This window comes from Phaenicophaeus curvirostris, chromosome 8, assembly GCF_032191515.1.
Source record: "Phaenicophaeus curvirostris isolate KB17595 chromosome 8, BPBGC_Pcur_1.0, whole genome shotgun sequence".
Taxonomy (NCBI): Eukaryota; Metazoa; Chordata; class Aves; order Cuculiformes; family Cuculidae; genus Phaenicophaeus; species Phaenicophaeus curvirostris.
In genome coordinates, this window is record NC_091399.1 from 12,968,133 (window position 1) to 12,984,876 (window position 16,744).

Genomic DNA, 16,744 nt, shown 5'->3' on the forward strand with positions numbered 1-16,744 from the left:
GTTTTCTGATATTCTACTGCGTTCACTCTTTTCTAGGATTTTTATGTAATAAAAATGGAGGGCATCTCTTTTTTAATAAGGAAAAGGGAAATATATATGAAAAATTCCCAAGTTTGTGTGAGTCAGAAAACCAGACAGTTCCAAAGTTCCAAGACGCCTTTTTTTTGTTGCTGTTCTTCTTTTCTAATAGCTCAGACAAACTGCATGTATCCATCTTCACCTCCTGGTACCTCTGTGACTGAACTCCAAGTTCTGAAATTGCATTGTTCTCAGAAATGACCTGAAAGACATCGTGTCCTGGCTTGAACTAAAGCAGAGCATATTCTCTGACTTTTCAGCTAAGCCTCTTTCAAAACTTCAGGTGCTCAAGCTGACCAACAAAGTTTTGCAGAGAATGGCTGCCTACAGAAGCAGGATAGTTACTATCAGCAAGATATTGGCAGGGTATTGGTGTATAGAGGCCACTGCTCACACCTAGTCCTATGTAAATTAAAGCCATCCCAGAGCTGGTGGCAAGTGTGAGGACCTGCTGGGAGAAGCAGACAGGACAGGTAACTCAAACTTGACCAACGATATATTCCACACCATACACTCCATACTTGGCATAAAAGGTTAGAGATCATGAAGATTACCCCTCTCCTTCGATGGATAACGTTCAGGGAACACCTGCTCTGTCTGCCTGCCTCTGATTCTCATCATGTGTTCCAGAATCCAGTTCCTGCACCCAGTTGCTGAGTCCAGCTCTGCCTGCCACTGGGTTCAGTCCAGGACCTTCTCCAGCCTGCTCTGCAGCATCAGTGGTGACACAGTCATATGCGAAGTTTGAACAGGTTTTTAGAATGTACATATTTATTATATTCTTATTAACTTCCTTTTATCAGTATTATCGTTTCATTAAAACTGTCTTAGTTTTAGTTTCCAACCCACAAGTCTCTCTCTCATTTTCTCTTCACCCTTTCCTGGGAGAGGGGGGGATAGGAAATGGGATAAAGTTGTACAGTTTAATTGTTGACGTCCTCAGCGTGGACGGAGCTACACCAGGACATAATGATTTTGATGAATACCTAATGATGCACAGGGAATAAAACTCTGGCCAAAACAATACTGTACGATACTGATATAGTAGTATTCTACAGTCTTTCTGCACAGATTGCAATTTGTACAAATCCACTTGAGGTAGCCTGGCAATCTGATAGATAAAACATAAATGTTTCACTTCCACAATATAACGTATCAACTCTAAACTTGTTGGAGGTGAAGGAGTGATTATGAGAAGAGGGGGAGCATGGCAAATAAGGAACAGAGTTGGTATTTGGAGGGTTTTCTATTTGTGCATAATTTCTAAGGAACAATGCTTTTTACAGGCTGTCTACATTAGGTTTTGCAGCAGGGAACAAACGCTGAAATGTCTTTTTTGTTCAGTGATCTAAAGTGAATCTTTACTGATCAGAGAAGCTGAAAAGTACTTGAAAAGATTTTTCAGCTTTGAAGAGATTAGACTTTCAATTAAAATCAAGCTTTGTTCTAATTGTCATCTGCCCGCTATTCAGTATAATAATTTTGCCTTTATTCAGTTTAAGGAAAGAATTAAAACAGCCTCTTCAGACTCACTGGAAGTCATTACAGTAATTTACTGACCAAATCGCTTACTTAATAGTCTTTTTCATCTAAACTAAGTATCTAGCTAATTCTGATCATTCCTCACTTTCATATGAACTCTATGAGGAAAAAAAACAGCAATACACATTCAAGTCTAGTTTTTATACCTCTTCCTGGGCACTAGTCATAGCCAGCAGTATTCCCAAGGGAGAAATATCACTGGCTAATAATAGTACTTGTAAGATAATGATATGAGATTTGCTATTTTTAGAATTTTTAGTAACTAAAACCACTACGCCATTGTCTTCTCGATTTTATTCCAAAAATGTGTACTGATTGTTGTCACAAAAGACACTGAACCATGGAATAACATTTACATCAGAGCATTTAAATTAATTTTTTCTTGTGCAAACAGGTATTCTGCAAGCTGTATTCTTCCTTCTACTGATAGAACTAACATTCAATTATGTAAGATGCAAGACTATTACATCCAAAGCAATAAATAAAGTTAGTTTAAATGCTTCATTCATGTTGTCTGTACTCTGCTCAATTTCCCACTTGTCTACAGCTTTACTTAGATTAGCAATATTTGTTTATTACAGGATAAGAAATTATAGGAACCTTGACGGATCTGAAAGGAGAAAAACAGTAAAAAGTCAAATTAAATTTGTCAGGAACTTCCCACAGATACTTTAGCAAGCTCAGAAAGAACTTCTCTGAGATTCCATATATAGCTGAAGTGTTAAAAAGCTAAAAAGAAAAAAGAAAAATACAAAAAAAAATGATACTGCACATGTTTTTTACACATGCCCAGGACCTGGGTAACTTTACAAAAAAAAAGTCCTTTTTTTTTTTTTAAGTTATATATTCAAACAGTCCAGGTTTGCAATCTGGAAACACACAGTACCCTAAAGGCCGCCATTAGAATAACAACTGTGAGAAGTGAATATAGGACTGAATCTGAGATTACTGCAATTTCCCTGAAATCATGGGAGCTGTATGTGCTTTCAGTCTCCCATGATCATAGGTTTAACAGTTACACAAAGGTGAATATTTAATAGATAACTACAAAGAGGAGGAGGAGTATTCGGGCAAAGACTCGTGAAAAGGCATTAAGCAAAAGACCCAACACTGGACAGTACAAACATAGCTTATTTGGTTTACATTGAAAAATAATCACAACATTTCAATACAAATGGAACTTATCTGATTATGGAATAGCAATGATTCAAAGACTTCAAACACATAGTAGAACAAGTATTTTAAAAGTCATTATTATCTCTAAAATGTCATGTGTCTGATATTGTTCTCTCCACAGCTAACAAGCTACATATAATTAGACTTTATTTAAATCTGTCTTCTTTCTCAGAGCGAGCTATTACCCTTCCTGAAGAAAGGTCTTAATTGTCTTTTAGATTAATAAAAATTTAAAATATCCATTTTCACAATATTTTAAAAGTTTAATTCTGTCATCTTTACCCATGTTAAATAGCACTTAGCATCTCAGTACTTTGTGAAGTAAAATGCGGCTCATCAGTAGTATGGCTGGTAGAATAGTATGGCCAGCATTTAATTTTCCAAAACAATAACTTCAAATTTTCATAACGTGCCTTGTGTGTGTTTAAAAAAATTGTTTAGCAGGTGCCTTCAGAAAACTGGCCTGTTCCAAGTAAACAGTGTGGATTTTCTCCTTAGTGTGACTTCCCAAACAAACACAGAAATTTCAGAGATTGCTGGCTTTGTTGAGAGTCAAATCATTTGAGATCATTTTAGCTAACTGTATTAGTGAGATAAGTTAGAAAAGGCATTGTTCCATCATCGTGTATAGATCTTAACAGTTATAAGTGGAATACATGAATACAGTGAGGAGAGATCTGTACTTATGAACTGGACTGGTTTTATTGATATTGGGAGGTCTGGTAACTGTCAAATGTCTAGGGCCATATATGAAAGCACAGAGGTACGCCCAGGTCTTCCTTCTCTCCATGACTATTTCTATGTCTGTAAAGTCGTACTTCCATCTTAGAAAGGGAAAGAATTTCTAAATGCTCAGTTCACCTTAGTCTGAAGTCAAAAGCAGGAGGTTGCTAGACAACTCTACATCCCAGGTCATCTCTGCCTTGGAAGAAGACATCCACCTCATAATTTTGATAATGGTTATCTAACAGCTCATTTTTGTCTGACAGTAAGAGCAAACCCTGAGGTCTTCCACAACAGTCCAACTAGCACATAGTACATGTCAGAAGACTGTCTATTAGATGCTCAGGGAAATTCCCTCTTGCCTACACCCTCAGAGATGCTTCCTTTGTACTCTGAAACATCACTAGCAACCAGTCTTGTTCTTCCCACCACATGCCAACATCACACTAAGTTCCCAGAATTCTGAATGACCAGTTGTGCTAGTCACAAAGACATAAAAATAACATCACTTGAGTTTTCATAAACAGTAACTGCCACAATTGTATTAAATGAATTCACAATGTTAGTACAAATTTAACTTATTTTGTGTTTTTTCCCTCAGACTGTGATCTGTGAACTGCCAAATAACAGCAGAAATGGGAAATAAAAACTAATCTAGTCTTTAAAATTAATTCAGTGCATTTTGAATGCTGTTTGTATTATTTTAGCTAAACCATAATTTTCATGCAATCTGTGGTCAAGTCTCAGTACAGACATAAATGATCATGTGGGTCACTGAATACAATCTGTAAATGAATTTTAGAGTGTCAGTGCGATACACGATATCTGGAACTACTCTAGTGTGATAAGCTTCGCTTTTATGATACTCTTCGGTGGGTGAAAAATCTACTTAGATTTTTTTTGTCTTTATAAAACCTTGTTGACTAAATGACATCTGCACATTACAGAATATTTTTTTCCACCTTCTGTGTTTGTATATTTTTTAGTGAATACTGAGAGAACAAAAATTAAAAACTGGATAATATCTACAAAAATGCCTATTAAAGTTATTTCTTTAACTGATTAAACCCCTTTGAACAAGTAATCAAATTCTAGATTGTTGTACACAGTGAAAATGTAGCTTGCACACTTTTCAAAGGGTACGATCAGCTAAATATGGAGCTCAGCTTTTAGACTGTCTCTGTTGTAGCTGTCTGTGCTCATTGGTGAGAATTTCAAGGCAATAGTCACAAGCGATCATTGCCCTTAGATTCCTTCAAATTTGGTGTGAAGGTGGGAAACTAAATCCCCTTCCAGAGCCAGGTAATGTTGTGTATTAACAGGTACTGTCGTATAAGGAATAAATATAACCACAGTTTTCCATTTGCAACTCAGCTTGGTTTTCCCATCTGTATTTGTTTCAGATTTGGTTTGGTAACACTGTTTTTATGTGTGCTGCAGTTTTTTCTAGTCACAAGGGGAAGAGAAAACAAAGTGAGAAAAACATAAAACCTCTAGAACATTTTTGACTATTTAGAACAATAAAAGAGTGAGGCTATTTTATAGTATTTACTCCTTATTAAATATTTTAACAAACATTATACTTTGAAGGAGCTCTCAACTTAAAGCTCCTTGAAGTACGGAAATGCTATTAACTTTAACATCATAAAAAGCAAAAGGGTAAACTCTCTTATTCACAAAAAGCCAAGGTGGTTCGACTCAGGGTACAGAGTCCAGGAGGCAGGGCAGGACTTTACTGGCACAGCTAGTCCACAGTGAAGACTGTTGCTCAAATCTTGTAACTACCCCTGCCATATGTATGACCCTTGTGCTATGGAGTTATCAATGGCTATAGCTAGTAGGAGACTTGTAAGACCCAGGCAGAGGACAGGCAAAGTTCTCTTCTTTTTGCTAACTCAGTAGAGAACTTGCAGTGGTCTTTAACATTTCTTCCTCATCTACCATAGCTTAATGCTTGGCAAATCAAGTACAAGGGTATCAGACTTGCTTTCCACTGCAAAACTACAGAGATTACTAACATATCTCTGTAAGTGAAGGCAGGGTTTGTCCCTCAAGAGATACTTTTGAGTAAATAATAATATCGCTGTTTTTATCTGTGAGTACAAACGCTGGGTTTTGGTCTCTTAATGACTGTTTCTGTTTTCCTGCTACTTCCCACCAGGAAGTTGACTGCTAAGATAATTAGCAGATGATTGCACAGGGGAGGCTGAAATCTTTAACAGCTGTTTTAAGGCATTCTGTACTGAGTCTTCTGTGCTGCAGAACCTTTAGAGGTTTTGACTGGCATTCTCTCCAGTGACATAGCAATTATGGGAGCATGGTGTCCAGGCCTTCGGGAAGGACTCAACTTGCTCATTTACTAGAAAAAATATGAAGAATCCACTTTTAAAGCATTTAGTGGATTAGTACAAGTACTTGGTCATACTCTGTACTTATCAGAATTCAGTACAACAGATCACCTTTAAATGTCAAGTCTACAAATTCAATGTGTAACGCCGAAGATGTTGGCAGACTTATTTTACAATAAAACTATTTTGAACCTTCAAACATTTCTGATGTTCCAAGTGATCTACTTTATTGTTACAGGATAAAAGGGAGACAGTATCAAACAATGCTACTGTCTGTTCTAGAAGAGTCATTCTGAGAGTAATGCACAATACAGCACAGAAGTTTACTGTTATAAAATAAATAATCATAATCATTGGCTGTGATAGAATAATAATCATAAAACTAAGAGAGAAACCATTTGGGAAAGAACTGCTTCCGTTCCCCGTTGAGTATTACAGTGTCTGCCAGACGTAAAGCAGCACGTATCAAGTTCTAGATGGAAAAATAAGAGCTTCATAGTAGTAAGTGTATAATTAAGTAATGATTGAAGTACTAAGCACGTTTACAAACTGTGCATCATGTTGTCCCAGAGGAGGGAGATTACTTGATCAGTCAGAGCTTTTAGGCTGAGACACTTAAACTTTTTTTTACACTAGAAAACTGTCACTGGGGCATACACCAAAGTCCTCCTCAGGCAGATACAGTTGTAACAGCACTGAAGTGTTCTTCCTCTCTTTTCACATCCTTCCCCCAAGCCCAGTGTGTGCTAGTTTGTGGAGCAGAGAAACAACGCAATTTTGCTGCCATTGTTGTTGCAAGAATAATGCTAAGACATAAGCTAGGATGAGGCTGACAGATCTGCCTTCTACAACGCATTACTTCCTCTTCCTTCCACATAGGTAAATTGATTCCCTCTTTTACCTCTAACAGAGGTGCAATTCTAAAACAATTTCTGAAGGAAGGTAAATACAGAGAAATAGTAATAGTTTAGTTATCACAGAATCACAGAATCACAGAATAACCAGGTTGGAAGAGACCCACCGGATCATCGAGTCCAACCGTTCCCATCAAACACTAAACCATATCCCTCAGCACCTCATCCACCCGTGCCTTAAACACCTCCAGGGAAGGTGAATCAACCACCTCCCTGGGCAGCCTCTGCCAGGGACCAATGACCCTTTCTGTAAAGAATTTTTTCCTAACGTCTAGCCTAAACCTCCCCTGGCGGAGCTTGAGGCCATTCCCTCTTGTCCTGTCCCCTGTCACTTGGAAGAAGAGGCCAGCACCTTCCTCTCTACAACATCCTTTCAGGTAGTTATAGAGAGCAATGAGGTCTCCCCTCAGCCTCCTCTTCTCCAGGCTAAACAACCCCAGCTCTCTCAGCCGCTCCTCATAAGGCCTGTTCTCCAGCCCCTTCACCAGCTTTGTTGCTCTTCTCTGGACTCGTTCCAGAGCCTCAACATCCTTCTTGTGGTGAGGGGCCCAGAACTGAACACAGGATTCGAGGAGCGGTCTCACCAGTGCCAAGTACAGAGGGAGGATAACCTCCCTGGACCTGCTGGTCACGCCGTTTCTGATACAAGCCAAGATGCCATTGGCCTTCTTGGCCACCTGGGCACACTGCTGGCTCATATTCAGTCGGTTGTCAACCAACACACCCAGGTCCCTCTCCTCCAGGCAGGTGGGACAGTACTTCTAAACTTGCCACAAAAGTGTAAACTTCAACTTCTTAGTATCGCCAATGTAGTGGTTTTACAAATGTAATGTTTTTCTTTAATGATTCTTTAATTTAGGTGGGTTTGGACATGGACAAAGGGCTTGGCCTGAACATGCAGCAATTTTTTTCAGGGTTTAAGGCAACTCAAACTTTTCAACTATTACTGTGCAGAGTCCCACTGCAGATAAGAAAACACTTGCTTTCTTAGTGAATTAGAGTGTTAAGAACCTTAGCAGTTTCAATTAAAATCAGGCTTTTAAAATAGATTTTAGGCTTCTAAATCCTTCATTTGTTTTGAAAATTTACTTACAAATCAAGATAAATTTGACAATATTTGCTTAAGTCCTTTTATTACGTACCCTCTGTTAAATTGAAGATCTCATAAAAGTTAACACATTTTCTAAAAAAAGGAGGCCAAATTGACTAAAGTGTTTCTTGAAGGGAAGAGGAGGATTATTTTGAAGAAGCCATAATAGAATTTTCTTTTGAGGAAATTACGGTAGAATTTTTGTGCAAGTTGAATCTAGACTCAGATATTTTAAATCACTTGTTTCAGAAATGTGTGGGCTTTTTATCCCCTTTAACAACCTCAGGTGATTCCAAAAGGAAAGGCAAAGGGAGGGCTTTACTTACTAATTCACACTGTGACAAATGACTGTTAAAGTGCCTTCTGAGATTTACAGCAGGGAGTTGTTCCTTGAAAGTCACCAGTCAACATGATAGTCAGCAGTATACAATTGTCCAAGTGATGTGTGGAGGTGTTCTGTATTATATGCATGTCTTTCCTTTCCAGATAGGTGGTAATGTTCATTTATGCAGTAAGCACTTCAGAGGAGAAAGTCAATTTTAATTTAATCCTTTCAGTATCCAATGTAAGAACAGTTCTTGCACAAAGGTAAAATTTAGCTCTATAGTTTCATCATGAAAGCATATACTGTAGCAGAATGACTCAAATTTTCATCTTAGTACAGGAGCAGGATTTTAAATGTATTTCCAGTACCAGTTAATGTGCCTTCCTGCACATATAAAGAAAAGAAAAAAATACAGAATTGGAAAATGTAAAGTTTTATTCCATAACTGTGAATTTTTGAACACCTTTTGCAACAGCATATAAAAAAGTTATGAAATCTGATGTTTTGAGGGTGAGGGTTGGAAAATATATTTGGGTTCTATGTTCCTTTTTTGTTCTTTCCATTGAATTTGTTGTATATTATTTTGAAGTGATATAGTATTAGTGATTTTTTTTTCCTGTAATGTATTAGCTCTGTATCCAATGCTAAACTTAAGAGGCGGTAGAATGAAATAGTAGTATGAATTAGATATTTATGATTGTCAGATGACTTGTTGACATGATGGACTCTATTAATTCAGTAGTTCTGTGCTATGTGGAATGTGTATTTCCTGGTCTCTTAATTAATATTGCTAGAAATATTCGGCATAGATAAAATTCACCTTGATGTGCAAGGTCCAAAGTAAGCCCAACATACTGCTTAATCTTACCTAAACACAAAGGGACTAGACCACATTACACTAGACCAGGCCACCCAAGGCCCCATCCAACCTGGCCTTGAACACCTCCAGGGATGAGGCAGCCACAGCTTTCCAGGGCAACCTGTGCCAGTGGCTCATTGCTTTCATGGTGAAGAAATTCCTCCTTATGTCTAGTCTAAATCTGCCCCTCTCCAGTTTATACCCATTGCCCCTAGTCCTATCACTACAAGCCTTTGTAAACAGTCCCTCCCCAGCTTTCTTGCAGCCCCTTCAGATACTGGAAGTTCACTATATCTCTTTGGAGCCTTCTCTTCTCCAGGCTGAACAAGCCCAACTCTCCCAGCCTGCCCTCGTATGGGAGGTGCTCCAGCCCTCTTTGTAGCCCTCCTCTGGACCCATTCCAACAGCTCCATACCCTTCTTATGTTGAGGATTCCAGAACTGGACACAATACTCCAGATGAGGTCTCACAGGAGAGGAACTGAGGGGCAGAATCACTTCCCTCGCCCCGCTGGCCACACGTCTTTTGATGCAGCCCAGGATACAGCTGGCCTTCTGGGCTGCATGCATACGCTGCCAGCTCATGTCAAGTTTCGCATCGACCAGCACCCTCAAGCCCTTTCCCACAGGGCAACTCTCAGTGACAACCCCCCCCCCATCCTGTATTGAAATCAGGGATTGCCCTGACCCAGGTGTAGGACCTTGCACTTGGTCTTGTGGAACCTCATGAGGTTCTCACAGACCCACTTCTCCAGCCTGTCCAGGACCCTCAGGATGACATCCCGTCCTTCCACTGTGACAACTGCACCTCTGAGCTTGGTGTCATGTATAAACTTGCTGAGGGTGCATTCAATCTCGCTGTCTGCATCATTGATGAAGATATAAAACAGCACCAGTCCCAGCACAGACCCCTGAGGGACACCACTTGTCACAGATCGCCATTCAAAGATCACGACCATTCAAAGAGTTCTTATCCACTGAATGTAAATGCTTTTTTTTTTATTTTTAACCTAGAATTCTTCCATTACATCTCTAGCATCTTGTGGTCTGGATATAGTGAAGTACGTGGTAACCATATATTTACAGAAGAGAACATTTTTTGTGAATAACTTCTTCATTGTATCTTTCCAAAGCTTGCACGGGAACCTAAAATAAACACCCTATTTTCTCATCTTTTCTGAAGCAAATTATATACCAGCCTTAAATATGTGAGGTCTTCACTCCATAGGATATTTTCTACTTTAATAGTGTTGCTCTTCAGCACAGCAGGTAAAACTAAGGATTGGTGATCAGTAGGTTTATTATATGTTTCCTTACATAATTTACTGTTACAATCACGATTCAGTAAAGCCTCACTGAATTAAGAAGTGAACAACTTGTGTTAATCACCCACTTCTCCTTTTATTTACGCTCCCTTCCCCAACAGCCAAACTAAAACCAAATCACATTATGATAATCAAGAAACACTTCAGGACATCCAGCAAACCAAAACAGTTTATTTCAGTTTCAGATATTTTCAATAATGATATTAGTGATATTTACAAAACTAGTGAAAAAGTCAAGAACTCCATATTCTCTTTACACTCAGACTAGTGACTGGGATATTTACATGGCCAGAAGGAACCTGGTCCACAGAAATCACGCACCTGACACACACATGCTCTAGCTCCCAGCCTGACCTTTTACATGCTGTCCTGTGGAATCTTTTCAGACTGATCCAGGGAATATTTAAATATTTTACATAGTGACAGGAAAACAGGTGAGTTTTTTTATCTCCCTGAGTGAATGAATATTTAACCAGTCCATATAAAATGTGTGTACTGCAAGCATCAAGCTTCCTCTCCACAGTTTTCAAAGGGAAATAGGTCCTTTGAAAATCAAAAACAAAAACTGGTTTCAAAATCAGATTTCTTTTAGGAAAAGTCACTCAGCAAATTCCAGAATGTTAATAAATTATTCAAAATAATTTATTTACGGAACAAATGCATTTGTCAAAGATTCTTCATGTTGTTCTGCACATAGCAACATCTTTTATAAGAAATAATATATGATTCAATTTGGTAGTTTGTGGAGTATGGCAGCCCAGAACCCATCTGTTACTGAAGCGAGCTGCAAGGTTGCTTAGGAATCTAAGCTATTCAAGTAGGATTATTTTTCTGGTATAGAATTGCAAAAGCAGCGAGATGGATGTTATTGTTTTGGAGAAGTCTAGGTAAGAAATGGACCATGATCTAGACACCAGAAAAAAAACAAAAGGAGTCTGAATGAAGCTTAATCGTAGGGGAAGTCCTTGAGAAAAAAATGAAGGTTAGAAATCTGTATCCAAATAGGTACAGAATTCCTGAATCAGAGTTCTATTATACTGAGCTAAGCATTTTAGCATGTGCACATTTTATAAATGAACAGGATCATTTAGAAGAAATAGTTGATTAAACTCTCTTCCTAATGAAACATAACCAATAAGGTTTCAAAATTGGGTACAATGCTTATGTCAGAAACATGTATTTCAGCAAAAAAAGAGATCTACACCATTTCAATCATACTTATTGTTAAACACTACCACATGACATACTGGCAGACTACACTATCAAAACCATGATCTGGTGACACAGAATGCTCAGTGGTTTGTGGCAGATGAGAGGAATAATTCTATATCTCCTCTCCACTTTGAAGAATCAACAAGCATCTGAGAATACGGAGATGGAACATATGCCTCCCAGCCAACAAAAAGTAAGCATATTTCCAGAAAGGGCTGAACGGAAGGAGGAAAGTGAGAACTCGAGGATGACTCGACAGGGAAGAACAAAAAAGGAATGGTACTGAGACAGAAAACACAGAGTTCAGCTGGTAACACACCTGAAGTTCACAGTCTACGCAGGTGGAAAACCCTTGATATAAATCAGACTGTTAAGAGTTGAATGCAGGTGGAAGTAAGATGTTGCAGTGAACTGGAAACATGAAAATTATTTCCAGCATTTCAGCCAAGGACAAATACCTCCTACAATGAACTATCTTGATCACTTGCCATTGTGTAGCCATTGTATAAGGCCACTTCAACTGTATTTTAGTATTCAGATATGCTGTTCATCATTAGCATTCATTCAGTTGAAAGGGGCACAAGCTTTGGCAATATTTGTATTGCACACTAATTAGAATCAAATACAAACCATACACTTCACCAAACCAAACTTGAACCGCTGATCTAAGGGTGCAAAGAAAGGACAAAATCAAACTATTAAAAATTATGATGTCCTTGTGTAACTCTAATCATAGCTAATAAGCAATTTGTCTCATGGTCCCCACAGGTCTGCAGTCCTTCTCATTAAATATTTCCTGAGAGTATGTCTAATATTCTAAATGCTCCATTTAACAACAGTTCTATGCAGAATATGTATATTTTTTCTATAACAGATAGTAGCAAAACACCAGCAACATGGGACTGGATTAATATTTCAGTATCAAAAGTGATATCCACCAGTACAGAAAAACGAGACGCTAGACAGGACCCTACTGTAAGATGGACAAACAAAAGACAATAGTCAAGATTTTTTAAAACTGTACTTTATTCAGTTAATGGAAAGCTAGTATCAAAAAGACTGCTATGGTAACTTGCGGAGCTGGACGAGAGAGTACTGCTATCACAGCCTCATGTAAAGCAAAATCATGACTGCACTGTAAGGAAACAACTGCACAGCCTTGCTGCCACAGGGCAGCTGTATCCAGCCTCAGCATGGAACAATACTCAAAGATCTAGAAAGCCATTTCCACTAGCCATTTTCAGTCCTGGGCTCATATTTTATATTTCAGATGTGCTGGACGCTTGTATGAATATTAATAAAATAATTAGAAGTATTCAATTCCCACGAGTCTTTTGCTACAATTTTCCAACAATGATCATGCTCTGTAATGCTGTTATGCTATAATTCTGCTATCAATATCTTTTTAAGGATTATTTATTTTCATTTTGTTAAGTGCATATAGACTTGAAATAGATATTCTATAGCTACATGGAAGCTATGGTTTGTGCAGTTGCTTACACACAATTTCCTACCTGAGACCAGATCATGCTTCTTCCACAGAAGGTAACTTTACAAAGTTCAAGTCAAACAACTGGTACCAGGGAAGTGTTGGACAGAAATTTAAACTAGAGCTGGGAAAAGTGTTAAGTCACAGTGGTCCACAAAGAAGTATAGGGAATATTTTGTTTATTTTAGCCATCAAAACCCTAGCTAAGTAAATAAAGTTGATAAAATAAGAAAGGTTGCGGAGTTTTTTCCTATTCCAGTAGGAAATTAAATGTAGGTGTAAGATGCCATCAGCTACATTTTCTGAAATATCAAAGAATACTGTGATCAGAATTATGGATACAGAATATAATTACAATTTACTTTTTTAAATTATAAAACTATTTTGCTAAAAATGTTCTTTAACTCTCCATTATGTAGTTACAATGCTGTCTCTCCCAACCAACAGCATTCATTTTTTATGACTATCTTGTCATTCACCAATTCATAACTGTCTGAATAAACATCATTCATTTAATTGCTTCAGCGTATAGCATATGCTCCTAAACAAAGGCAATAATTAGTTACATATCTGCATGATCTCCTGACTACCAATCAATGAGAATCCATCTTTCTTTAGAAAAGTAGCTGAAATCCAAAAAACGTAGACCAGCATTAAAATCAAAGTTTCTAACTACCGAGTTAAGGACTCTATCTGACAACGTAAATACGTTGAATTAAAATGTATCTTTTCCCTATTACATCCATTGCATATTACATTATTTACTACATCCTTTAAAAATGACAATTTCGCTTTTGACTGCGACAAATTGTTCCTACAAAGTGAGCATCACTGAACTGTGCAAAATGGGACCGTCTGGGAGCCCCCTGCACCGGTACCGAGCCCTGCGGCCCGTGTCCACGCGTCCTGCTCAGTTCGCATTTTGAAATTAAAAACACATTCCTGGTCGGTTTCTTTGCTTTAATAGATGGGGTTTGGTTTTTTGGTTTTTGGTTTTTTTTCTCTTTTAAAGACGGCACTTGAGACAAATACCTTCTCCTATCGGTTTGTAACTAAAGATACTGGCAATCCCTGCAATAATTCACACATCACAGGTAGCCACGTCCAAGCCTGGGATCCGGGATGAAAAGACGCGGCGTGTAGAGGAGCGGGATGCCGGACAGCAGGAGCCGCGGGACCCGGCGGGCGAGCAGCCCCGGCGCGTTCCGCCCCCCTCCCCGCCTTGCCCCTCGCCCCTCGCCCCGCGGCCGCCGTCGCGCCCCGCTCCCGGCAAAGTTTCTGGCCCGCCGGGGCCGGGCTCGGGCTGCCCGCACGCAGCCGCCGCTCACCTGTCGTCGCTCTGCCAGCCCTGGTCGCCCAGCAGCAGGTCCCGAAAGCGGTACCGCGGGGGGAGCGGGGGCACCTCGCTGTCCAGGTCCACCATCCTCCCCACGGCCGCGGGGAGCTCGGCGAGGCGGCGGGGACGGCGCCGCCTGCCGCCGCGGGGGGGCGCCGCGCGGGCCGCCGGCGACAAAGGGGAGCCGCGGGGGAGCCGGCGGGGCGGGCGCCGCCTCCTCGGCGCGCGGCGGCGCCGGAGCCTCCTCCCGCCGGCGGGCGCTCCCGGCCGCCAGGGGCTCGCCCGTCCCGCGGGGCGGGGCCGGGGGCAGCGCCTGGGGGGTCTCGTGGGGGTCCCTCCCCGGCCCGCCCCCCTGTGCCGCTCCGGCCGCCCTCGGGAGGGCTGCTCGGTAGGCCCCGAAATTTGGACGGGCGGCTTTATGTCGGAGGGCTGTGAGCGGCCTTTACGCGGCCCCGCGTGGGTCATCGGAGCGTGCGTGCGTCTGTTATAACTTTAGAATCATAGAATCGCCAGGTTAGAAGAGACCCACCGGATCATCGAGTCCAACTATTCCTATCAAACACTAAACCATGTTCCTAAGTACCTCATTCACCCGTCTTTTAAATACCTCAAGGGACGGTGACTCAACCACCTCCCTGGGCAGCCTGTTCCAGTGCCCAATGACCCTTTCTGTGAAATTTTTTTTCCTAATGTCAAGCCTGAACCTCCCCTGGCAGAGCTTGAAGCCATTCCCTCCCATCCTGTCCCCTGTCACTTGGGAGAAGAGGCCAGCACCCTCCTCTCCACAACCTCCTTTCAGGTAGTTATAGAGAGCAATGAGGTCTCCCCTCAGCCTCCTCTTCTCCAGGCTAAACACCCCCAGCTCTCTCAGCCGTTCCTCATAAAGCCTGTTCTCCAGCTCCTTCACCAGCTTTGTTGCTCTTCTCTGGACTCGCTCCAGAGTCTCAACATCCTTCTTGTGGTGAGGGGCCCAGAACTGAACACAAACTCTGTCTGTTGCTCGTCTTTAGCTGGTCAGGCATATCTGCTTAGCGATGCGCTTCCATCCTGGTTTGTGCCAGGGGTGCACAGACCCTGGAAAAATACAGGGAAGTAGAATTTGTAGATGATGCCTGAAATTGGGAGAGACTCTAGACTAAAATGTTTGCATTTCATATATGACTGGCGAAGCACAGATTACGGCTATGATGATTTGTTTGATTTTACTGTTGCCAAATGGAAATAATCAATAACAAGTTTTTAGATTTCCTCCTAAAGGTCCACTACGATCTAGACTGTCATCCTTTGCATCTGATGCCCCAGTTCTTGCAAACATAAATATTACTACATTTTCATAGCCTGTCATCATTTGCATTCCCAGATTAGTTCTTCATCTCAACTATTCAGTCATAGCATTCCTTTCCTAGAATGAAGTCGTTAACAGTCTTAACAGTTGTGCAGTTTTAAGATTTAGATTTTGCTACATCAGGCTGAGACATAAATAGGAGGTTATTTCATATATGTGGTGTACATATTACGTATTCAGTTAAGTGCATTCATCCATACTGTTTATTGAAGAGTGAACCTTCTGTTTTCCATTCAGCTGGATTCCTGTGTAGAAGGTAGACTAGTTAAAAGCTGATATGGCACATACAGTATCAGCTTAAGTATGACAGCCTAGAGTGTACCACGTAATCATGTGCCCTGCTGAGAATCCAGCTCTGAACTTCATGCTGCGGTGGAAAGATTTCTACAGGTAACAAACAGGTAGTCCAATTTAGCACTCGAATTCTCTCTGCTGTTGTTACAGACAGTCCATCTTCCCTTGCTTCTTTAGCGCAGAGTTTAGGCATACCTTTTCTGATTGCTGTTTCATTGGAAAATGCAGAATTGTATTCCAGGTCCTGTAAAGGGCTGGAGTCACTGGGATATGATGCTTACCCTTTTTCACAGCTTTCTGCATTCAGCATTTACAAGGGTGTGCAACTCAGAATGTCTAGTTGGTTAAAGCAAAACAGATGCACATATGTGGCAAGAGTTCAAAGGTAAGTCACTCTTTGCTTTGGCTGATATGGGAAATAAAATAGTGAACTACCCCGCTGCCAAGTTCATACCAGTTTTCCCAAGCTGTGCTCTGACATCAGAGCTCTCTAGAAGTCTAATTGAAATTAAAAAGTCCAGGATCTTTCTTCTTAAGAGTATTTTTCATGTACAGCCAATTTTTTCTTTCTCAGCTGCTTTGGTTGAACAGGCTCTTTCTTCTAAAAAAACATTTCTTCCTCTCTCTCCTCTCTCTGCCTGAGTATCTTTTCATCTTGCCAAAACTTGAGGTGGGGTGGAGCCTACATG

The 16,744-nt window shown here is 40.5% G+C and overlaps 2 protein-coding genes across 8 annotated transcripts in view; one reads left to right on the forward strand and one right to left on the reverse strand.

The window, feature by feature from the left end:
- Positions 1-14,504, reverse strand: part of KCNT2 (potassium sodium-activated channel subfamily T member 2) — a 140,791-nt gene extending 126,287 nt beyond the window's left edge. For all 7 annotated transcript variants that reach the window (XM_069862520.1, XM_069862519.1, XM_069862517.1 and 4 more), the window contains exon 1: positions 14,409-14,504. In XM_069862520.1, the coding sequence (XP_069718621.1) occupies positions 14,409-14,503 (95 nt within the window). In that variant the 5' untranslated portion in view covers position 14,504. The remainder of the gene's footprint in view (positions 1-14,408) is intronic.
- CFH (complement factor H) overlaps positions 1-16,744 on the forward strand; it is a 131,625-nt gene that overhangs the window by 73,528 nt on the left and 41,353 nt on the right. The window lies entirely within an intron of this gene.